We start from the raw sequence: 25,314 nt of genomic DNA, 5'->3' as shown, positions 1-25,314 counted from the left end.
CCTTTTGTCAGTTGCGTCTAGGCACATGCATGCATGTATTCGATTTACAGTTTTCAAAATTTAGGGATAAGAGACTTAGTACTGAGATACATCTGGGATATTTTTGCCTTTCAGATATGTACTCATACTAAAATGAAGCGAAAATATTTTTTCAAACCTTTTTGATTATCTTGGTTCATAGAATCATAGAGTAGTTAGGGTTGGAAGGGACCTGTAGAGGTGATCTAGTCCTACCATCTTGCAATGAGCAGAGAAATCTTCCACTAGATCGGGTTGCTCAAAGCCCTGTCCAACCTGACCTTGAATGTTTCCTGGCATGGAGCATCTACCACCTCTCTGGGCAACCTGTTCTAGTGTTTCACTATCCTCAAAATTTCTTCCTTGGATCCAGTCTAAATCTACCCTCTTTTAGTTTCAAACCATTACCACTTGTCCTATCGCAATAGGCCCTACTAAAAGTCTGTCCCCATCTTTCTTGTAAGCTTCCTTTAAGTACTGAAAGGGCGCAGTTCATGTACCGGTCCTTACTGTTGGCTATGTGTGTGTTCGTTTTTTTGGTGAAATTCCTCAAATGTTGCTTTGGAGTGTATGTGACTCTACACTCAGCAGCCATTTTTTCACCAAGCTGTCGTCATCGTAATTAGCTCCTCCATAGTTGCTGTCACTTGGGAACAGTAAACGCACTTCACTTAAGAAGGGAAAACTTGTGTATAAATCAAAACACTGCAAAGTGTGCTGTCTAATAGTAATACAGTACTATTCAGTTAAGGCAATGAAACTTCAGAAATCTGAGAATAAGGGGAGAACTGTAAAATCACGCAAGCCAGAGGGGACACATTTTGTGCTTGTGCTCAAACACTGGAGCAATTTGTTATCTATTTATTTGATAGGAATGAAGAGGAGAAAAATTACCAAAAAAGAATGTTTTTGTTTTTACAGTTTAAAATTGAAAAAATAATAAAAGAAAAAGAAGAGCTATTAAAGGTAACTTCGGTTCTGGAAAAGGAAACGGCACAACTCAGAGATCAAGTTGAAAGACTGGAAAATGAACTTCACCATGAAAAGCAGAGATGTGACCAACTGCAAACAGAGCTAAAGGTTAGTTGTTTAACTGATTAAAGCTGACTCATAATGTCTGTAATCCTCCTTTTTCAAGAACCAGTTAAACTCGGTGAAAATCAGCTATCAAAACCCCTCAGCAGTTAGATAGGCATTTACACTGGAATAGGTCACTTCCTATTACCTCCTGCCACTATTCCTTTTATGTCGTAAAATGGTTAAATTTAAGGCTTTTGGTACCAGGCTTGGTAAGATAATCGATGACAACTGTTACTAGATGTTTGACATTTAACTTTGGAATTCATAGTAGAAGGTACTTGATAGTCTAAAGTTTGCTTACATTAACTTCAAATGGAGGAAGGCTTTTCAAAAAAACACCCATTGGAATAACAACGCAGAATGCAGGTTATTGAAAATGGCAAAAAATTTTAGCACTACAAGGAATGATCAAGGTTTAACAGACAATACCAGGGCATATGAAGAGTGAAAAGTAACTAGTCCTCTAAAAGGCTTCACAAAGGTCTGAAGATTTTAAAAGGGAAAAGAAGCATAAACCTAAAAGTTAATTTACAATATTAATTGAGAGTGAAAATATAAATCTAACCTAAACCAGAACAAGCTTAATTTGGAATTCTATGTATGGAAAGGAGGAAATGTAATACTATAAAAAAAGGCACAAAAAAGTTGGATCTAATCTATTTTTAAGCTTCTGCTTTTTAAAGAGCAACTTTTAGGAGAAGATTAAAAACATGTGGGAGGGAGGTGGTGACATGGACAAATTTGAAGTAATGAAGCCTATATAATTCAACTGTGGACAGCAGTTAATAGGGTATTTCTAAGTACTAGTATGTATATGTCAACAGTTCTGCATGATACACCTTTAATAGAAAGGAATTTGTTGAGGGAATTTGAAACTGTTGAGACTTTGTAGTTTACTTTTGAACGGCCATAGTGAAATGGACTAGAATATTGGGTAAGGAAAAAAGAAAGAGTAAGATCTTGTTTAGAAATTTTTTTCCTATAAAAGAATGATTTGAAACTCAGTTACACGGGAGAACTAGCATGAGGCAAGAATTGAATACTTAAAAGTATACCTTTCATGGATCTGCAGAATCATGAACTTGGTGGATAAATCCGAATGAGCTACATAGATACCTTTTATTGTCATTTGAGGTTCTCATTTAAAAAAATGTTTGAAAGTAAATTGTCAGTTCTAAGCTGTTTTAGAACAATTTGTCAAATAGGATTTTGACTGCTGTGTAGCAAGCATCCAGTTAGACTGTATTCACTTTCCTGTGAATTTCTGTAATCAGAAATATTTTTGCCTTTAATAAACCAGAATTTAACAATTAGAATTTAATTTCAGGAACATTTTTATTTTTTGATTTGTTACTGCCTTGTATTTTGTTGAAATGATGATGCTATGTGAAGAACTTCTCACTTCTATTTAGCTGAGCTGTGAGTAGCCGTCTAATTTGAGGCTGATGCAACTCTTCACCTACCTAGAATACTATAGAAGCTTTCTAACTCAGGCGATAATTTTTTGTCTCTTAGGTCTTTGGCACTGTCTTATTTTGCATCTTTTATGTTCTATTCTCTGTTTTTCACTTGTTTAAAAAAAAGAAAAAAAATCTGCTGGGTTGAAACATCTTTCATTTGTTTATATACATAAGCAGAATGTAAATCCAGTGTTACTCTTGAAAAAAAAACAGGCATCTACTGAATCAGATGCAATAAGTTAACTTTTTTCATTATTGGAAAGTTTAATAAACAATACTTTATATTTGGCTTTCTCTAAAGTTTCCAGTCTTAAAGATGATTTCCTTTCTTGCTCTTCTTGCCTCCCTACCCCAATACGTGAACTACAGCAGCGGGTCAAGAGATTATATGACTTATCTTTGCTGAGAACACTGCACAGTGCATTAATGGATTGATTGAAAGATTTCTGAGTAGCATTTATGTAGCACCCAGTTGGACTGCAGTTCGTAGATTTTATGTTCCTTGTGGTTTGTTTAAAAAAACCAACCCAACAAACCCCACAAAACAGTCCCCCACCCAAACAACCATGAAAAACAAATCCACCAAAACCACTCCACCCCAAAACCCCCAGCTAATCTAGTCAGCTTCATGTGATGTGAATAATTGTTACTGGCAATAAACCTAAACAATGAATTAACTTGGCTGGTGTTTATGCAAGACTACAAGGACCTTGAAATGCTATGTAATCAGAATATATGTGCATTTTTTGTAATAGCAGAATCTTCACCTGTGTTTAGTGAACTAGGTTGTTTTGGTTTGGCTTGTTGGGTTTTTTGCCTTCAAGTTACATAATGGGTGTTTTAATGAAGTAATTTGGTGGGTTTTTTATTGTCTTATTCCTATTCTTTTGTCACATGCACATGAATTTTTAGTTGTGCTTTAACCTTTTGATACATAAATAGATGAAAAGTAGAGCTGATGAATTTAAAATTTATATTTTTTAAAATGTTTGACTCTGGTAAAGGTTTAACTATTTGGAGTTCTATGAAAAATTCTTTCAATATACTTTAGCGTGTATTAGGCTAAAGAAAAACAATTTTAATAAAACAGAATAACCCATATAGGAAAATATAATTATTGTAAACACTAAATATCATTGCCTATGTAGTTTAGGAGGAAGCTATAAGTGATAGAAATCTTGATTTCTGTTAAAAATAAAGCTAAGCTATATTTAACCTATGTATAATTTCTTATCAGCATACTAATTTTTTCTTTTTTGCAAATACTTCCATCGGGAAGTGCACAAATAATATTTCTGCTTGTCCGAAGAGCCCTCTAAAAACCCACAATAGTATAGAGTACTGTATTTAAAAAGCAGAAACTGCTTGAGCAAAATAAGTGGGTACATCTGTACAGACACGTGCATTTGATTCTAATTGAGTGCAGAGCTCTTCATGCTGCTAATGTATTGGCAACTACTATTTGTTTATTACCGTTTGTATTGTGATAAGGGGGCGCTGGAGTTATGAACCCCTTTATACAAAATACTCGTCAGTCTGCCCCATTTCTAAAAATCTTACTCAGTTTCTTTGGAAAATAATATAGGTATCTGAGCTCATGTCTTTGTCTTTTGATCAAATACATTATTAAGTTATATTTTTATAATTGAACAGAATGTGGACGTTGTGTTTAGGGGTCATAGCACATAAGTTATCTTAGTGGTACAGTGTAACAAATAGAAGGTAGATTAGTGATGGAAAGCTCTGAGTTCATAATACAAAAACGTTTTGTTAAAACACAGTTCTCTTAAAATCCCTTTTTTATTCATGTTTATTCTTATGCCTTTAGGCTACTTTTCTCTTTGGTATTGATTTTTATCAGTCCTTTGTTTTCACAAATAGTTCAGGAGTAGTTTGGATTTGATTTGGATTTGCAATGTCTGTAGAAAGATTGATTTCTTAATACAGACAGGATAGTTGTCGACAGACAATGTCACAGCTATATCCCAATTAGTGTTTCCCTCCCTCCCTTGATTATTTGATCTCTCTTCCCCACCTAGTTACTCTCAGAGAATTCTGGGCAGTAGAACTGTTGTCTTCTCTGTCTGCATTTTGCCTGGTTGGGATACTTTGAAAGTGGTCCTTTATAGGCTCTTTGGGGAAAATATTAGGAAGAAACAAGCTAAAAGTCAGTCTTTTAAGAACTTAGCATGCTAAACAATCTGTTCAGGTGTAACACAGTCAGTGTTCCACGAAGTCTGAATATTGGGCTCTGTGCATGTTTAAGTGGTGAAAAGATTCTGATTTCTTGAGTTTTTAAAACTGTTGAGTTCCTGTGTTTGTAGCACTTCAGCCTGTAATGGCCACAACAAACTACAGATTTCGGTTTGCTAACAGTGCCATTGCTGTTCAGGAGATGCACAGTTGTTTGTAGTCTTCTTGCAAGATAGCCGTCTCATTTCCTACCAAAGATAGGAGGAACAAATGCATTCAAGACATTGAATGTCTTGATATAGTGATAATGTGCCATTAGAGTTGTTGAAACATAGCTTCTAATGCATGTTATGGCACTCATTTGTCTCTAAAGGCTTCTGGTTTTTTAGATTTGGGTTTGTGAGTGATGGTGGTGGGTTTTTTAATTATTATTTTGTCGCACTGGAGTAAAAATCTGTATCTTTTATTTGTGTTCAACACATTAACGGTTCTGCAGACATTGTTTTCTGAGGTTGTCATCACTACCATCACAGAAAAAGAGTATTTGCGAGACACAGCTCTGTGCTAATCCCTGTTTGCGCTCAGAGGGAACATGCTCTCCATCACTGTTCTTAGCAGGCACTTCATAAGTTATGGTTATTACCATTAAGTTGTGTTAACTACCCTGCCCTGCCAAAGCTTAAGATATTGTAGAACTTGGGATGAATTCAGTCTTTATTTCTTTTAGGTTGATCTTTTCTTCTTCTCTTATCCAATGGCTGCTTAACACAGTCTGTGATGGTTCTGACAAGATCAGTTTAGGGAGGGGATACTTGAGACTTTCTCCTTCTCCACTTTCTTCTCCTGCCCCCCAACATGCATGCTCATTTTAGTCTTCTGATAAGAACTGTATTTTCAGTTACATGAAAATACAGTATTCCTCTGCAGCATTTTTGATGTCAGCTGAACCATTCCTAGATGTTTCCGCCACACCCCCCCCACACACCCCCACCCCCCCCCCGACATTAAATTAGCTCTTACAGAGGGGGAACGTTTAACTTAATCTGCTACTATGTGTGTTACTATGTGTGTGAATTCCAAGTAAATGCAAAATTATTGGAAATGTTTATGATTATTTTACTTAAGAAGATGGCACATCGTACATTGTCACCAGAACTGTTTCAGGTTGCTTTTAACATTTCAACTTTTCCTTTCCTACTGAGATCACTTCTTCACTGGTTCGTACTCAAGTATGTTGAGTCACATTAGTAAGCTGCGTTTATCTGAATATATTACTTTTGGAAAAATTTAAGAACATTGAATCAAAAACTGAGTGTGTTTTTATCTAGAAAATAATAGTACAAATATTTGTAATGTATGTCTTACACATTATGAATGTAAAAATACATACCTGTGTAAATAAAAAGAACACGTGCTTTTTGGTCTGTGTTCCCAAGTTTTGTGTGTACTTAAACTGTGTGTAAGCTCCCTGGCAGCAGTGCAGTTGCCTACTGTTTTAAGATTTAATATTACTGTGCTGAACAAGAGAAACACACACTAGTCATTGTGTCAGTCTTCACCAGTTGCTCTTCTGACACTCTGCAACCATTCTGTTTTGTGAATGTTCTAAGCCTCTGTGGAGAGCAGAGCTTGCAAATAATGCTTTCGCAATCATTTGTCTCCCTCTAGTGGGAAGAGAGCACTGAACTGATTAATGTTAGAGAGGTGGCAAGTCTTAATGCTGTGGCAGTAGCTTCTGTAAATGTTTTAACTTCAGTCAGAAGCAACAGATTTGCAGATTATCTGCTCATTCTTTGATCCTGTGAACATTTGAATGGTGTTTCTGTTAAGACATTGGCATAAACTGAGGCAGAAGTGAATTTACTGACTGATAAACTTGTTCTTTCATGCTTTTTGAAAGTTTAGTTCACCATTTAATTTTTAAAAAGTGGATTAATTCATCTATCTAATGGGAAGTTTTAATAGGACACATGCTGCTAAATCCACATTCTGCTGACAGGTTCTGCCTGTACAGTAGCTTTATTCATTGAAGAGTTTTATTCAAAGATCAGGGGATTCATTTAAGTTGACTTTTGATGCTATTTTATAAGGAGAGTTTCTCTGGTTAGATAGTGACAAAATTCTGTTGTGCAGTGTGATATGTCAGCAGTACAAGTGCCCAGTTCAGACTGCATGCATATATAAGTAAGTGAATCGAGTGGTTTTTCAGTGCCTCTTTGTGCTGTGTATACCATGTATGCTTCATGTGCGAAAATCTGATGGTCGGGGAGATGCGTTACTTTAAAAAAGAAGAACAACCACCCACCCAAAAAGCAAAAAACCAAACAACCACCATAAAAACACCCCCCAAACCAGAAAGTAAACCCCCCCCAAACCACACAAACCTCCTAAACTCCATGTAAATAATGCATTAAAGGTACAAATTAAACACTCGGAATTGCTCAGGTTGGCACCAGCAATTATAGCACCTAAGGGTGCTATAAACATCCTGTGAAGAGAAAATGCTGTTCCGTTGTTTTAATGACTGTTCTGTGTATGGATATTTCTTGAACTGATGAAGTGAAATTTATTTCACTGGATGATTGAACAGATTCATTTGAGAAATTCTTAATGTTTTAGATGGGTATCTTGCCTGCACATTCAAATTGTCAATTCAAATTATGTGAGAATCACTCTTCACAAAAGCGACAGCTTATGGTGAAATGATAAAATACCTTAAGAAATTAACATTCTGAAATGTGAATGCATGCTGCGAAATCGTAGTGTGCCTAAATAGTTCAGCTGCCTCCTGCGAAAACTCGCACGTCTGTAGGCTTCATGACAGTAATTGGGTAACTGATGTTACTTAGAGGAACTTTTTAGAGTTAGGTCTTAGTTTTGTAGAGTTTTGATATGTTTAACAATTTTAGTTGAACAGATTAACACAATTAAATTACTACCACCGTGATATCTTAAGTTTTTGGAATAGAGAGACTTTGGTGTTTTTTAGAGCAGTATTTCTGTTGCCAGTCATAGTCACAAAGATAGAAGCTTAATATCATTGAGTTGGTTTGGAACTGATTTACTGTTTTACTTTACTGAATGCTTAAATTTTGTTTTAGAAAGAAAAATTAAAATCTGAGGTTTCGTTTCAGAGCATACAGGCCCAGTGTTATGAGCACACCCAGATTTTGCAGTGGCTACAATGGTACTATGTTGTGTTCATCATCTGTCCTCAGAGATCCCTTAAAAGAGTATGATGTCAGCCAAGTGTTTTACACAATTCTGTTGGAGCTGCTCTGATGTCAGTGGGATAAACAAAAGGCTCCTGCGGATAATTCATCTAGACCCCCCTAAATTCTCTACAGGGTGTGAAGCATAATGGTTCCCCTGACATTAAATTACATCCGGATAAATCAATCCAGCTGAAACTTTAAAGATGCTGATTTTTTCTTTTTTCTTTTTTTTTTTTTTTTTTTTTAATAAATTGACTTGTATTTGGTGAATTGCCTTCTTTGGTTTCAGAGTTGCATAGCTCATTTTTTAGCCTTTCATTCTTCTTCTTCATTACAATGGTTGCAGTCTGTAAAAAGTAAAATAAAGATTGCAGATATTAGCCATTAACCAAAGGTGAATGTTTTAGTTGTGGAATGGCTTTTAAAAAGTGGATAGGGAGGCTTACGTGTGATGAAAAGGGAAGATGAAGCACAAAAATACGTGCTGTCTGTTGCCATACTCTGCAAGATGTCACAGCTGGAAATAGTCTTGGGCTGTATTTTTCAAGTCGTTTATTCTGTCTGTTGGATCTCTCTCTGCCTGAAGTGTGTTGGAAAAATGCGTTATGTACGCTGATTCACAGGAAGGGATGTCTGTAGTGCTTTGCTTTGATTAGCAGGACTGTACTCTGAAATGTTTTACTGGTGTTGCAGAACATCCGTTAGAAGTAAGAAATAATTGGGGAAAGCGAGTTGTTCTTGATTGTTGAACATACAGATTTTTGCCACAGTTTTCTGTTACAGAAATGAGACTCTAGAAACTTCATGGCTATTCATTCTCAAATGAACGGTTATTAGTCCTTTTGTAGCAGAAGTTTAATAAATAGATTTTAAACATGTTTCAAGGAAGAGCACTGTCATGATCTTCGCGTATCCTTTAGATAGAGCTTATAATAGCTTTATGAGGTTTCAGTCAGTGTATTTATAATTATGTTACACAAACCTAAAGCAATGGATCTGTAATTTAAAACTTTGATGTAAAAATTCTGTTCTTTTGACAGCTGTTTGTAATACACTGTAAACAAATCACGTTGTCTGTAATAGCAGTTCTTTGCAGGGGGACGACAGTGTTTCACATGATTACAATAAAATAATTTTAAAAATCAGTCTTAAATCTTTTGCGATTTTAGAATACCAGTAAAGATTGTGGTGCCCCCATCTGTCGTCTCATTCCCTGTCTGAAGGTACATTGAAATTTCCGAAGTGGAATTTTAATTCTGAAGAAGATAAATTCACTTGGCAATTACATTAAATTTTGTTTGTTTCATTTCGCTAGTGAGACACCTAGTAGTTATTGGAATTTTTATTTTGGTAGCTTTCAGTTTTGCAGCAGTGAAGCTGGCTTAAGTAATTTCTGGCTGCGTTTGTAACTGGATTGAAAATACAATCTAGAGTAAAAATAACCTTAAAATTGTTGGGTGTTTTCAAACCCGTTAATTAAAATGATTCATGCTCATGCTGTGCTTTTCTTTCTATTAAGAAAGTGGAAGAAAAGGTATGATGTTTATAGATGTACTGGATAAATTAAGTAAACAATGATTACAGAAAGTATTTGTATTTTTTTGTAATAAGTTTTTACATGTAGTTGATGCATTTATTATATTCTTCCCCTTTAGCCTCCTCCTAAAACACAGTCGACTTTTACCTGCAGAGTAGTCTAAGAGCACTCATTTTGAATTTTACAGACTCTGAAACAGCTGTAACCAGAGTGCATGGGACTAGGATTGCAGCATCTAAATTGAATTGCTAAGAATTCTGTAAAATAACAAGTCGTCTCTAAAAATTAATCCTTTTTTCTTTCAAAACTGTAGGCTTTAGTTGTATCTAAACAAGTTTATTAGGTGAGAATCTGTTAAGTATGGAACTTTCACATTTTAATACCATGTCCCTTTAGAATAACTAGCAAAGCAGCATCAATTGTAATGCTGTTTGTGGAGTAAATTTTTTTCAGGCTATTAATTCCTTTTAATATATGTTACCTTTGGCAGCCTGTTTGAACTGTTTGTACAGTTTGTATATACAGTGTATCAGATTAAATTCTTTTGAAGGCACTTGGGTTACAACAGTTACAGTTATAGCAAAGTGGTGTTTAGAGAAAACACAGATATGCATTGAAATAGACTTTTTACTGTACTAGACTTTCAAAACAGGGGCAAGTAATTAGTCTCCACTGCACTAGGGAGGGACTACCAGTTATAATGTGTGTTGTTGTTGCTGCTGGTTAAGCAGCAAGTTTTACTTGGAATACTGACTTTAATTAAAATATCCTGCCTTCATTACACCACGTACATGTATTTTTGGTTGCAAGAAACTGATAGCTCTTCAAAAATAAAGACTATGAAAATGTAGGTTACCTTCTCCAATACTGTTTTCAAAGAAGATGGTACATTCGTGATCCCTTGATATTCTGTATTATAATAAAGCCATTTAGAGTTTAAATAGTTGTAATTTATTAGTCCTCTTCTTTTTTTACAGCATACATAACAAAAACAAAAATCTACTTTATGTGCTGGTATAGCATTTAGGAAGTGATTGAGTCATCAGTTACATTTGCCACCCCTCACAATTCAACACCCCCTACCCCCTCCCCCCCCCAAATCATAATGCTCAAACTTCTGTGTAGTTGCTTGTAAAAGCAGGGCTTAATTATGCTTGTGAGCAGTGTATTTTGACAATTAATGAGTAAAACCAGTCCTCATTATATTTTATTGTACTTAAAACATTGTTAGTTGGGTTGGAATCTGGCCAGTAGGGGTTCTTCGTAAACTCTGGCTGATGCATTTCTCTGGATGTAACAGTACAGTCTTGTTGTTTCAGGGCATTAAGCTTTGTTTAAAAATTAATAAATGAACGACTGCTTTAATCTTCCAAATGTAGAGCAGAAAGACAACTTGTACCTTAGTATCTGCACAAACACTAAAAGTCATGCTGTAGTCAGGCATGTTGGTCAGTCTGTCTTGACCTTGTTTACACGTTCTTACCACTGTCATGAGTGATACTAAGCTGAGCTTTACTGAATTTTGATATCAGAAATAAGAACATATTATCTCGGTGTGTGTGTTCTACTTTAGTGTTATTAATTTATTTTCTCAAGAAAATAGTATTATATTGAAAATAATGTTTTTCAGGGTTACTTAAGATTACCAGACTTTAAATGGCCATTTTGCCATGGTGGAGATGACGTTTAGGTGTCCACTGCCTTAGAACAGTATGGACGTTACTGTAGTTAGATAAATGTGGTACTTGAAAGTGGCTTCCTATCTTGCATGTGTCAGTTTTCTGACAAAGGAATGAATCTGTTTTGGGTTTGTCATCATTCGCCGTCTCAGCTTCCAGTATCCAAGACCTAAATCCCACAATTGTTTCATGAGCTTCCATGAGCTTTGTGAGACTTTCCACATGTTCTAGCTAGGAGAGTGTAGTGTAGTAACTAGCTCTTCATCAGGAGTTCTTCCTCCACCCCACCCCCCCCCTCTCTTTTGCCTGCAGTTGTCTTTACTGTTGCTTGCTTGAATGGTGTAACTGTCTGGTCAAATGCAAGCTCTCCTTTTCAATTAAAAAAAATACAAAGAAAAATAGAAGTTCTTTATGTTTTCTAAGCTAGACAGTTGATGGTTAGTTTGCAGAAAGGAGATGGGAAGAGATATGAAATATACCTTTGTTTGTCCTGTACCCTGAAAATCTTTGGTAGACTCTGTATAACTGAACGCTTGTGCCAAAACAAACTCCTTATTGGCTCGTTATTAGTATATTAACTGCACATAGCAAGTTTAATATATTTTAGTGCATTAGATGTATATTTGTAGGTACTTGAAATGGGCTTGTCATACATTTTGAGGAAGAGAAGATCTCTAATGACCATATTTTAGCATTAATTGAAATAGCATGTTCTAGTTCTGAAGATAACGCATTCTTAAGTGACATCTATTTGCAATTTTTTTAAAGAATAATATTCAAGCATCAGAAGCTCTTAAAACTGAAACTGATGATTTGAAGAAGAAGCATGATGAGGCTGCTTCAAAAGTTCTCCAGCTTGAAGAAGATATCATGACTGTTACTCAAAAAGCAATTGCAAAAGAAACTGAATTAGACAGGTATTTAGTAATTTTGTTATTTAATTTCCTTATTTTACTGTTTATTTCCATAAGTGTTTTTTTAAAAACAATTTTTAATGTATGCATCGATTTTCTGTATCAACAGTTCTTTACTATTAATTTGTCAATGTTTTAGTCTGAAGGACAAACTGAAGAAAGCAATGCTTGAGAAGGAGCAACTGGAATGTGTGTTAAAGACAGAAAAGGATGAAAAAGAACTTTATAAGGTAACTTTATTCCTTGTAGTTGTATACACTGAAATGGTTTGAGATAAAGGTAATAATGTTTTATGGACAATTCTGATAAATTGAGTTTGTGAAGGAAAAAAGGACGTTGATAACTTCCGTGAGCAGATCTTTATAGATGTTCTCATATACAAATGAATGGGGGAAATAGCATGGGGGAAATAGCATCTGAATTCATCCCATGATACAAAAACGTCTCTAATGAGGAGAATGGATCACCACTTCCTTAAAATGCGGGCATAGTAACAAAGAAGAATAGATGCTAGTGAGGAAGTTCTTTAGTTATACAGTGCATCACCCTGTAACTGTTTTTTTTTAACACACTTTTTCGTAAGTAAATTACTTTTTACTCTTCTCTCTCCAGCCCGTGTTTTCTAGATCCCTGTTCCTGAGTCTTGTACATAACTCTGAGAAGCTTTAGTAGGATCTATATTATGTTGCTTTTTACTAGCATAGCTGATTTCTTTGCTGGTATTGAGACACACCCATATTTAAAAGAAAATATAGTGTTGTCCATCCACGCCCCTCCCCAAGTCTTACATGCTAAAATAATGAAATCCTTAGGTTGTATGAAACAAATCAGGTGTATGTAACAGATTGTCTCTGCTCAAAGGAAAATGTTGTTATGTGGCAAACAGTATTAAGTATGCACCGAAAGTCATAAAATCTCAAAACATCTTTCACAAGCATGGAATCCTTTTGTAAATAAACAACACAAATCTTCTAGTTTTTGAGTGGACAACACCCAAGTGCAACAGTTATCCTTTATTAAGTATAATGTGATAGAGTTGATGACATCATAAAAACAGCTCTAGAGGTGTTAAAGTAGTTAGCTGTCTTTGGAAATGAATATTTCTGACATAGTCCTGTTTGGCTAGATGATTGTAAGTAGATGCTACTAGAACTTTACTTTCTCTTTAGTTTTCTTCAGGTCATTTCTTTTTTGCTTGTCCTTAGTTGTCCAGCATTTGTGAAGAGAGGAGTGAGTTCTTGATTGCTTAATTTGATGCGGACAGAAATCAGGACCTTAACTTATGGCTGTAGAGTGGAGCTGTTCTTTGATGATCAAACTGAAAGAATTCCAGCCAGAAAACTTGTGCTGGAGGGCAGTGATGATATCGGATGTTTAATTTTTCTCTTTACGTGTTCTAATCTGTCTCGGAGATGAGTTAGTATTTAGTGAACACTTAAATGGACAGGTGAACAGTAGTTTCCATAACGTGGAAGAAGAGTTTGACGTTTTTTAGCATCATTACAGATACACTTGAAGAATACAGAAATAGAAAACACCAAACTAGTAAAAGAAATCCAGACGTTTAAGAATTTGGATGCAAACAAAGAAAACATGATATCCTATTATAAAGAGGAGGTTGGCAGATTACAGCTATTTATAGCTGAAAAAGAAAATATGAAGAAAGCTTTTTTGCTCTCCTCATCAAACAAGGTAAGCATTACTAATATAATTGGCCTGGTTTAAAATAAACATATCTAAGGTTGTATGCGTTTGACAAGAAAAAGGAAGAAGTTAAAGATATCACCAGAATATATAGGCTGAGAGGCAAGAGGATTATGATGTTCTCAGTAGATGCAGGAAATGAGCAAAAGAGTGAATTCAGTTTGTGTTGCCCATTCTGAGCTTGTTGAGATGTCTCAGATGATGAACTGTGAGAGGAACTATGTGTGAAAAAGTAGTTTGTGAGTTCAGTTAAAGTGCACTAGTAAAGTGGCGCGCTCCTCTGAGTTGCTTTTAACTTCATGAAAAAGGAAGGAGACTGAGGAAAAGAGGAAAGTGAGGAATGTAGGTATGTTGAGATTGCAGAGGGTGATGCAGGAGAAAAGAGACTTTGAAAGATGTGCTGAAGGACTTGTTAGGTGAATGTATTGTCAAGGTACAATGATGTAAAACCTGAGAAAGGATAAGGTACCGTATGTATGGACTAAATTGCCTGAGAACTCAGCAATAAGAGTGCCAGTAGGACTTCTAAGGAAGAGGTGATTTTTGCTATGCAGTGTGGTAGCATTGTGGTTAGTAAGCAGTGTGGTATAGTAGGATAGTGAAATTGCTGAAGAACTGGTGTCTGTGCTGTCCATGGACCAAGTGGGGTTACTTCAGCCTAGTTTTAGTGTGGTGTTATGGATAGAATACCCATTAGGTGTTTGTTCCTGATGTACATCTTTCGTTTCATCCAAAAGGAATGCGGTTTCAGTGCCCTGAGACTGTTCTGTCCTGTGATCCATAGCATGATAGGTAATAGTGGAATTGACTGGGAGTTTTGCTTCACAAAGGTGCTCTTGATCCAAACCAGAGAGTTAATTTAGACACAGCCTTTGAGGCCAGCATGGAAAAGTCAGATTATGCAGGTGACTTTATCTTGTTTATCTTGCCGGTCTTCTCACAGGAAAAACCAAGCTAGATCTGGAAAGAATAGAAATTGCTTTAAAATAATGTGAGTTATGAATGTAAAATTTAAGTAGAAAAATAGTACTGTTGAGAATGGAAATAGCAAAAGGACAAAAAGAACATGCTATCTTGCTTCAAGTTTCAGCTTATCTTTTCTTCGTCTTTTGACTGCTCTGCACTTTTGTTTCTGAATGTGTTAAACTACTACTGTATTTTACTTGAAATAAAAACATGGAGGGTGTGTGTGTGTGCCAGTACTGAAGCAACCAAACATTTATGTAATTTATTAACTTTGAAGTGCTTGTGATGTTTTTGGTGGGATCATTAACAATTTTGTGTTACACTGTGAAACTGCAGATGTTTACTGAAATATGCAACTGATGCATTACGTGCTGTAACAATAGCTAAGGGACAGGACTTTAGGGCATTTCCTAGTCCATCCATCTTCATAAATGTTTACAAAATATATTAGTATTCCGCTGGACTTGTTTATGCTAAGTGATTATTCAAAAATTAAGAAATAATGGACTAGAGATGCCTGAGTTTATGTCTAGACTCAAGAATATGAGATGATTTATGCCTTCAGGAAGCCCAGAGGCTGCGAAGTAGCTTACAGTAGCTTTGAAATCTTTTTTTTTTTTTTTTTTTTTTTTTTGTGATTCTGGGCTTCTCTGAGGAATGAGAGGCCAGTAGTGCAGCTTGGTCAGTTGGTCCTTGGGCTGCCCTAAAGAGCTGCAGCAGTGCTGAGACTCTTGGTGCTGCATGCTGCAGCTTGCTCTTCATTACTCTTTGTTCTCAGTTCCTTCTGGAGAGCTTGTTGTGCAAGATCTTGGGAAATGGAGCTGTGAGAAAAACATCCCAAAGCTGCTTTACAGTGTCTTACATCAACCAGTTGTAGGCATTGTAAGACCGCTTACTCTGTTGTTACCTGCAGTGTCTTACTGTGGGGTGAACTTTGGGTTTGAAGCTGGATGGCCATTTGTGCCTGTTGGGAGTTCTACGGTGATAAGAACAAAGATATTCTGGAAAACAGAAATACTTTTCTTGGCATATGTTTAAAACTAAAGCTGAAAGTACAGCAAAAACCCAGTATAGATAAAATAATAATATTTAATTTTGCCTTTATGTCATAGTAAAATGTATTTGAACACCATTGTTAGCAAAGATGGCAAATGGGGAAGATGGTACTTGTCTACTGACTTCTTGATTTAGTGATTTTGCTAAAGCCACCAGGAAAACTTGGTGTTTGTTTCAAATGTTTTTAATCCCTATACCAACCTTTATTTAAGTTTTGAATTAAAAAATGATGGATTCTCTTCTCTCTCTTCTCTTTCCCAGGAGGAGGCAAGTATTTTAAAAGAACAGCTTCGGAAAGCTGAAGATCAGATTCAGGCTAGCAAACAAGAAGCTGTTCTAATGTCAAAAGAGCTGAGTGATGCAGTAAATGTGCGAGATAAGACGATGGCAGATCTTCATAGTGCACGTGTGGAAAATGAAAAATTGAAAAAGCAACTTGCTGATGCTTTAGGTGAACTTAAAAAGATCACGGCTTTGAAAAATGAACAGGTAAATTGTCAGTATTTAGTACTGAAGTTTATCTGTATTTGTAAAATCTATCAGAGCTAGTTTTGCTGAAGTTGGGGAATAAAATATGTTTCTGAATGATTAGTACAAATTATTATCAAACTGTCTTGCGACGCTCAAGGTACTACCTTAAATCAAGTACATGTTAGCTGATTTGGAAGGTTGGTAAGAAAGAACGTTCCTGCTACTGCGTACAGCAACTCCTTTCCACCCGCGGATTATTTTCACAGAATAATACAGTAGTTATCTATATTGTTTTGAATTCTGTTGGTTTCTTAATTCTGTGAGCCACAGTAGCATTAAAAATCGATTCAGATAGGAAAATTGATTGATAAATTTTTTAAAATAATGTTCTTTCCTCATTGATGGATTCTCTCTTGATTCTTATGGGTCCTTCCAATATTTGTGGTCAAAGTTAATTTGTTTTGGTATTTATAAGTATAAAAATATTAATGTAATGGAAACTGTCTTGACTTTCTTTGTCTTGGATAAAAATCTAGTGAACTAAGATAAGTTTCATCATTCTGACTCAAGTGAGCTTTGTACTGGATCTTCTGTGACTGCAGCTGTATTTGATTAATTCGCTACTGGGATTACTGTAATGATGTAGTAGTTTGAAAAAATATATTGAGGTAAACAGTCATTAATATGGTGCAGCAAATACGAAGTCAATAGTACAACCCTCAAAAGAACTATTATATTTAAAACATCCAAGAATTACATGTTTTTTCTAAGAATTTAAATTATATACAATGTCTTTGAAATGCATCCTGAAAGTAGCTGCTGATCATCGGAATGACTCCAGTTACCAGAAAGGAACCGAATACGGCGTACATCCAATTGGTAAATGTAGTTTGCTTAGCCTCGTTTATCAGTGTTGCAGCTCAACTGAACCACTTCTAGTAGAAACATAGTGAGTGTGATGGAATACAGTTATGGTCATTTTTGCCATGTGGCTATACTTGTCTATAAGATAGCTAGAACACCACCTAGACGGTGTTCAGACATTAGGTATAGGTTCAGACTTTTGGTATACATTAATCTGCCCATAGAATGAGAATCCTCTTTAGCTGCCTCTGGTATTATACCAGTGCCTATTTACTCCCTCAGTGTGTCCTGTTGGGAATGAAGTGTAGCACAGATGCTCCCTCTATCTGTGCTCTACTACTCTATTCCTCTCCTTCCCACAAAGAAAATAGGAACTTCTTCTGTACTGACATAGAGCATTATGCTTTCTTTAATTGAAAAAAGGCTTTTTGGGAAATAGTGGTATTCGAACAAAAGGGAGAACAGTTTCTAATTTTTTTTTTTAAGGAAACTTTAAACACAGTAGAGCAGGAACTACGCAGAGAAGTTGAAGATCTGAAGCTTCGTCTGCAAATGGCTGCTGACCACTACAAGGAAAAATTCAAAGAATGTCAAAAACTTCAAAAACAAGTAAACAAGTTTACAGAACAGGCAGTAAGTAGAATGGAAGAAATTGCTCTTGCTTTTTGTAACTTTTCAGCAATTATTTAATTTCCTTCTGCAAAAACCAGTGCTTTTAAAAAGGATTAAAACATACAGTAAGCAGTGGCTCTTGTAATTTACAATTTTCTTCCATAAAGCTAAATTACTTCTATGATTCCTTTTAGATAGTTGCTGAAACCAAGCATAGTATTTATAGTAACTGGTGTATGTAGAAAGCTGGCAGAGCTCCGATGAACCTATAAGCATAACATTGTTCAAGGAAGAATTTTGAAACTAAAGCAGGGAAAAATCTGTAATTGTTGCCTCTATTCAGTACCACCACCACAAAAAAAAACCCCATTCAAACCCAAAAGTGGGGGAAATGGAGAACTTGGAGGAGGATTTCAAAGTGAAGCAGGGAGATAGTTTCTGCAAAATAGTGTATAGATGTATTCCGTATGTGTTTTGTGTTCTTACCACTCTTCTAAGCTTTGCTCCATAAATGAGGCTTTTGCAATGATGATGTGAGTCTTACGCCACCTAGTAACTCAACCTGTCAGTGAATTTCAAACAGATTTGAGAGCAGAGTTCTTCAGAGTTTTGTGAAAAGTAGTGACTGAGTGGGAGAGGAGCTCAAACAGGGAAAAGGTGTTTGAGCAATGGAAGATGTACAAATGTGAATTCTTGAGAAAAACAGATATAAGTATTTGTGCAATCCACAGAATAAATGGGGCAACTACCCATCTTTGATCCACAGATTACTTTAAAAAGTTGTCTTCTCATCCAGAAGGTCAATGGTGAATGAGGTGTCATATCGGAATGCTTGTGGCTTTTCCTTAAAAATCTTCCACATGTTTGGCTTTGTTGTATATCTGATAAGAAACACCAAATTTCACTACATAGACAGAGGAAGTCCAGCACTCATTGGTAACAGAGAGTCCCATTTTCTAATGGAATATTAGATTTAAGTTGATGGACTGAAGTGTAACTGATTCTCTAGAACATGAGATGTTTCTCGTAATTTGTGTAGAGATTACTGTTTCTAGGGAAAAAGAACTTTGTAATGTAAGATTATAAAAATCATAGTCTGAGGCAATTTCAGTGTTAGTAGAATTAAATGTGTTTACATTTTATTATTGCTGCCTGTTTTGATGAGCAATTCCGACTAGTCCAATTTTGGAGGAGATGATAGTGCAAGATATACATTGCTTTTTGCTTTAGCTTTCATTTAATTGAATACCAAAAAAAATTTTTTTTCACAAAGAAAATTGCAGGGCATCAGCAGAAACTGACAGATGCATCTAATGTTGAGACAGCTACTGCCGTCGTTACAGACAAAAAGTTGTCTGCATCTCCAGGTATTGACACCTTAAATTTTGTCTTATATGTTTCAGCCTGAAAGTGTTGTCTATGTGAAGTAGCCTCTAATAGTATGTATAGTGTAAGTCTAGTATATAGTTATGTTTTAGTTAAAGCAATGATCAGAAGCATGAAAATTCCTCTGAAAATCTTGTGTCTTTTTTCAAGTGGTAACATTCATAATGTCATGTATCTTTTCAAAGCTGTTCAGTTGATACTTGTTAATGTCAGTAGGACTGAACTCTTGAATTTCTGCTTTGTAGTTCACACAGAGCTGGTTTTGCCAAGCATATAATCAATTCATTAAAAAAAATACTCCCCAAATTTGCAAACTGTGTACAATAGCATGGTAATTTTGCAGTTATAATGTGTTGTAATGACTGTCCAGTGTAGCATTCTACTGTAAAAATCCCCTGAAAAGTTTTGATCATGTGATGGCAAGGTGAAGTCTATAGACTATTCTTGTGATTTATAGGCAGTAGTGGTTTATTAGAAAATATTTAGGTTATAATTTTTATGAATTATTCATTTCTTACAAAACTGATCTTCTAAAACATACATATAATAGGTTAAAACTAAGCCGGGTTTATGATTCAATTTAAATTGATAGATGTCAGTAAATACTGAGTAATTTTGTGTTACTTTATAATTCACAGATTCTTTCTGTTTATAGAGATTATAGGTTGTAATTTCTGTCAGTTTCCTCCTGTCTTAAGTAAATACAAGTGTTTCCTAAAAGAAATAAAATCCCAACACGCTCAGTTATAGTATGTGATGGGATGAAGTAGGTTGCTGAGGCACTTCATGTTTTTATGGGAAGAATAAAATATCTAGTGTGATATTGTAATGTATATGCTCTGGTGTTTACTTGCTTGGAAGTTAAGGGGAGAGATATGCCTCTTTTTTTCTTTTTCTTTTTCACATTGACCTTTGTGGTATGTATGTGTATTTTTATGTTCATCTTCAGTTGTGAACCACCTGAACACAGACATGCCAGTATGACTGCTGATCACTATGTAGCACTAGCCACGTGATACGGATTGTCTCTGTTTAACTATTTGTTTGGATAACATGGAGCGCACTATTCTTGGTGCACTGTCAAATTTGGACTGTCATCTCTCTTATACAAACTTTATGGAACAAAAAAATCAATATTCTTGTTTTTTCTTCAATGTTCACAGTTAGCCCCGTTTCATCTGATGTAGTTACGGAATTCATGGTAAAGGAGCAAGTACGTGAAATGCATAAAGAAATTTCTGAGAAAACAGAGAAGTATAAGAAATGCAAGCAAATGTTGGCAGTAAGTAAATGGCTGCTTCGGAAAGCTGAACAGAAAGTAGCTATAGGTGCTAAGTCTTAGAACCACAGAGCCTGCCTATCTGAATTGCTTTGCTTGTTTGGGTGAAACGCTGTGATGATGGTAGAAATCTTAACATTAGAAACCACATTTTTATTAAATCAGCTCTCGATTACCTGCGGTGTTAAAGAGTCCAGACAAGGACCCCTTAGCATAACCCAGATGCAGTAAAACAAATGAACTGAATAAAAACTACTTCTACTTTTTTTTTTTTTCATTGTATTTTAAGTATAATTGCTTTTATAAATCAAATACAGCATGTTTCTATAAGCCAGCTGATGTCTGGAACAAGTATAGCAGTGTTTATCTGATACGCTCTTCAAGTGAAGAACGCCCTCCAAATCTGACTGTCCTGGGCTTTTATGGTGTTTTGATGTCTGACTGGGTGCTGCCTGCAAGCTTGGGCTCAGCCATACATAAACGCATTTATATGCTTCTCTGGACCAAAGTTGGCCCCAGTAGTGCTGTAGCCACAATACTAGTGTCCTTCAAATATTAATACCTGTCAGTCCTAACTGGATTTTCATTTAACCAGTTTGGGTTTATGTAGGACAATGTATTGCGCCAGTGATGCTGGTGAAAAGATGACTCATGTAGAATTGTTTAAAAAATGCTCTCTGTGTGTTGTCTCTGTCCATTTGTTTGCTTGTTGATTTGGGGATTGAAAAAATAATATTAATCAACATTACGAAATCAGAACAGTTAGAATTAAGATCAGAGTTAAAAACTTAGCATTTTTCTGTCTTTCAATATGTTTTGTTCTCAAATAGTCATAATATGTTCACAAACTGCCATGATCTCAGTTTATCATCTTGTTTCTCTTATTTGTCACAAGGAGATTATTCTAATTTAATGTGCTCTCCAGGATGTAACAACAGTCATGTGATTCTGGTTATTACCCTGTCTTTGGAGAGCCTGCGTTAGCTTCTGCTGGCTATTTCTTCTATAGTGATGCCTGAGGAAAGCTTTGCCTTTGACCTTCTGGATGAAAGATATTTAGGTTGTAAAAGTTGCATGTGAGACACTTGAAAGGGTAATCATGATTATGGTGTAATATTAGGATACAAAGAAACTTGAAACTGTGAAGCTAAAGAGGAATATCAGCTTGTTGAACTCAGGCAAGGAAAAAATTTTTATTGAACATCATTTATGCAGTTTTTCAGTGGTCCTGTCCTCTTCAAAGTCTGGAGTCAGACTTGAGTTCTTGGGGAAGCCATTTGTAAATAGTCTTGTTCTAAAAGCATGGAGTTAGATGGTGTCGTTGTTGGGGGCGGGAGGGGAGATCTCTTAAAATTGTGAATATTTCATGCCATGGTATAAACTACTTTAGGAAGAGAAGATGAAATGCAGTGTTTATGCTGATGAACTAGCTAAACTGGAGCTGAAGTGGAAAGAACAAGTGAAAATCAGTGAGAGTATAAAATTACAGCTAGCAGCGATGGAGGATCAGTATAAAGTAAGTTACAAGTTTTGTTTATGGCAATGAACGGTATCCTTTTCTTAACACAGTTGATCATTGCTAATAGTTCAAGTAATGAAAAGTTTTAATGGGGGGGGGAACACTGTATGTATTTTTGCTGTAAATAGAAAATCCGCTTTGCACTTGCAGAAACAACAGTCTAGTAATGCTTCTTTTAAAGTAAGACAGACCTGCTACGTTGCCAGATGGTTATCAGTCTTTTAATGCTGTGGGTTTAGACAAATCTCTAGATGACGTGAATCTTGTATTACAGGGGAAAAAGGGATAGGGAGTTCTAGTTTCCTGTTGCTTACTATAGTACTAGCAGGAATATCGATTGGCATATTTGTCTAAATCTTCATAGTGCATGCTGCATTACCAGTGTAGTAATGTCTTGTGCATTTTATCTGAATTAGCTAAAGAGATACAAGATGAGTGATATATTGTTTTTAAAATCACCGTGAAAGAATTATTTTAATTCAGAGGATCTCGACTATAGTCTTAGTAGAGTGATGTAACATGCACCGGAAAGTCAGGCATAATGGGCAGCTTTAGCTTACATGGGGCCTTAATCTTTGAGGTTATGTAATAGTGATACATATATTGAAGTGGTTTTCTAGGTCAACAAGGACAAGATAAGAGGAACATATTGCCGTAAGACCAGCTTTTATGCTTGTTTTCAGTCTCATAGTGATAATGTAGTTGACAAGATAGAATACTCTGTTGCCCATTTTTGCCCATTGCGATGAACAGGGCTTAAATTAGACTGTGACTGTATCAGTTCTAGTAGGAACCCCCTTCTGTTAGAAATTACAGCACTTTTTCTTTATAAAATACTGAATTAGCTCATTTCAGCACTCTGTAGGCCTTGCCGCCCTTTTTCATCACTTTTCAACCTTTAATTTCAATTTTATAAAACGCATGACTCTTTCCAATTTATTAAATTTAGCAGTGGTCCGTTGCCATGCATCACAATGTAAAATAAGTTTGTCTTTAACTTCTGAACAGCAGGAGTAATAAATAATTGGTTCCAAAATTGAAAGCATTTTGACTCCAGTTCAAAACTTGTTATCATTCCGGAGGGTGCAGGGGAGGGAGAGGAAGTGAGCTTTTCTTCCCAGTAGGGAACTAGGAGAGGGAATTTCAGAATCTAAAAAACCTGATACTTAACTGTGCAGAGCATTGAACTTATAAGCTAGAAAAACAAGTGGAGAGGCAGTCTCCAAAGTAAGCAGAATCCAAATAAAGTAGCCCTTTGTAGAGAAAGATTAGTTGAATAAATCATTTTGAAACAAGGAGGAAGCCTGGAAGAATTGTGTGAGTTCCATCTCCTCCCAGACCACACAACAGAGACACTAGGTAGATGTTTGTGAGTGAAACAAATTTAGTGTCTTTGAGGTAAGAGGAGGTTTGGTTCTCTCAGTTCTGTGATGGGAAATAAGAGCTGGAGAGAAGTGAATGAAATAGGTCACTGAAATGCTTGTCAGCAAATTTCTGTAGAAATTATGAAATGACGCTTGCAAACCTGCAACTATTTCTGGGCAGTGGTGTCCCTCCTGCCATTAATATTACTGACACTACTCCTGCTTTTTTAATCTAGAATTTTACCATCCCACAACTGTTCTCTGAAAACTGGCAAGAAAAGGCTGCTAATGTACACCTGTTATCCAGTAGATAAACTTAGGGAGAATTGGCGGTTTTAATTTGTAGTAGTACTAGATGTGGAATGTAACTATAGTAGACAAAATGATTTCCATCTGAAAGATGAACTTAATCACTGAACTTTGTTTGCACAATATAACATGCAGGGAAGTAGTTTCTATTCACCAATATAAGAACTTTAAACTTCATGTAGGTTCAGCTGGCGGAAAAAGAAAGACGAATGAAGGAACTGGCATCACAGTTGGAACTCCTTACCAGTGAGAAGGTATTGTCGTGATTCCTGTTAAATTTTGTAAACTAAAACTTGTGGCGTTCTTTGGTTTGAGGAATTGCAATTTATTTTTAAGTGAGAATTTGTTTACTCTTTAAACATACTTTTCCATATTTGGATATGTTGCCAAAATGAATTAGCATTTTAAACTACAAATTCTGTTAATAATACTAATGTATTTTTTAAAAATGTATGTCATACTATATCAACTTGCCAAAACTGACTCAGCCTTTAAAATATTGATGTCTGTTGTTCTGTAATAGTATTCTAGAATATTTTGTACATACCATCTAACAAAAATGTTACAATGTCAAAAATTATTTCTTTATTCCTGACTAGAATGATATTCCATCCAGGATTTAAAATAATTATTTCTGTTTGCAGGTAGGGATTACTGTGTAGATTAATAATCTGTAGTTGCAGCTAGCTATACAGATCACAGAACACAGGAATTCCTACCAGTCTTGGTCCTATGTTCCTTTCTCGTCTCAGAAGCATCACTGTTTTTCTACCAAGTTTTCAGTGGACTTTCAGCCTGCTTCCTGCTTTACTCCTCTGTATCTCTTGGTGAAAGAGGTTCAGCCCTGTCGGTGTAGAGGCCGATACCAGCTTAGTGCATGTGCTGCTTGGCCAAATAGATAAGATTATTAATGAGCTCATGCTGCAGCCTTTCTGTCTTCTCAGGGAGCATCAGTTAACAAACCTAGTAGGAATTTCATTTCTTTGAGACAGACTCTCTCCCTGATACTTTCAGGAGTTACTGGGGGACAGGTGGCACAATTCGTAAACCTTGTTCTCTTTGGAATCCTGGTGTAAGACATGAATGGTACATCCCTAGTTTGACAGCTTATTTTTTTCCATCACTGGTTAGGATTGTTTTTGCTCTTACCCAGTGTTGTCCTGTAACTAGAGATGTAGACATTGCAATGGTATAATCTCCAGGTTTTTCTGATGTGTGCATACAACCGAATCCTTTTGACATCTGCGATTCTCTTACTGACTGCTTGTATAATAATAAGAGCAGCTTGACAGGTGACGGTAGTGACTTTGGTAAACTACAACTGGAAGAATATCTTTGTCAGAAAAGAAATATACACAAACAATGATTTTTTAAATATGTGATAGAAAATGGACTGCTGCTTTCAAGAGTGCACTGTCTAATTAAATTCACTACCATTACTATTAAACCAGACATTCTGAAATATTAATGCTAATGTTCTTATGTTGGAAGTACCTCTGTGGTATTATATGACAATTAATCAAAGCTAGGTTTTACTGAAAAATGAAATAATAAAATGTCTTTATTACATTCAGCTGGTATTGCGTGATACTGTGGACAAGTTAGGGTTGTTCACATTCCTGAAAAAATCCATTGTGAACAGATACTTAGTAAAAACAGGAATTTGCATACTGATAAACTGACAGAAA

The 25,314-nt window shown here is 35.8% G+C and overlaps 1 protein-coding gene across 4 annotated transcripts in view; it reads left to right on the top strand.

Moving 5' to 3' along the window:
* TAX1BP1 (Tax1 binding protein 1) overlaps nt 1-25,314 on the top strand; it is a 64,333-nt gene that overhangs the window by 22,176 nt on the left and 16,843 nt on the right. For 2 of the 4 annotated variants that reach the window (XM_075419087.1, XM_075419089.1), the window contains exons 5-14: nt 940-1,098; nt 11,951-12,099; nt 12,236-12,326; nt 13,603-13,788; nt 16,084-16,311; nt 17,644-17,790; nt 19,043-19,136; nt 20,319-20,437; nt 21,825-21,950; nt 23,809-23,880. In XM_075419087.1, the coding sequence (XP_075275202.1) occupies nt 940-1,098; nt 11,951-12,099; nt 12,236-12,326; nt 13,603-13,788; nt 16,084-16,311; nt 17,644-17,790; nt 19,043-19,136; nt 20,319-20,437; nt 21,825-21,950; nt 23,809-23,880 (1,371 nt within the window). The remainder of the gene's footprint in view (nt 1-939; nt 1,099-11,950; nt 12,100-12,235; nt 12,327-13,602; nt 13,789-16,083; nt 16,312-17,643; nt 17,791-19,042; nt 19,137-20,318; nt 20,438-21,824; nt 21,951-23,808; nt 23,881-25,314) is intronic. The other 2 variants (XM_075419090.1, XM_075419091.1) reach the window with 2 other exon arrangements.

The sequence above is a fragment of the Opisthocomus hoazin genome, chromosome 4 (genome assembly GCF_030867145.1).
Source record: "Opisthocomus hoazin isolate bOpiHoa1 chromosome 4, bOpiHoa1.hap1, whole genome shotgun sequence".
Classification (NCBI taxonomy): Eukaryota; Metazoa; Chordata; class Aves; order Opisthocomiformes; family Opisthocomidae; genus Opisthocomus; species Opisthocomus hoazin.
This window is presented reverse-complemented; position numbering and strand designations above follow the sequence as displayed.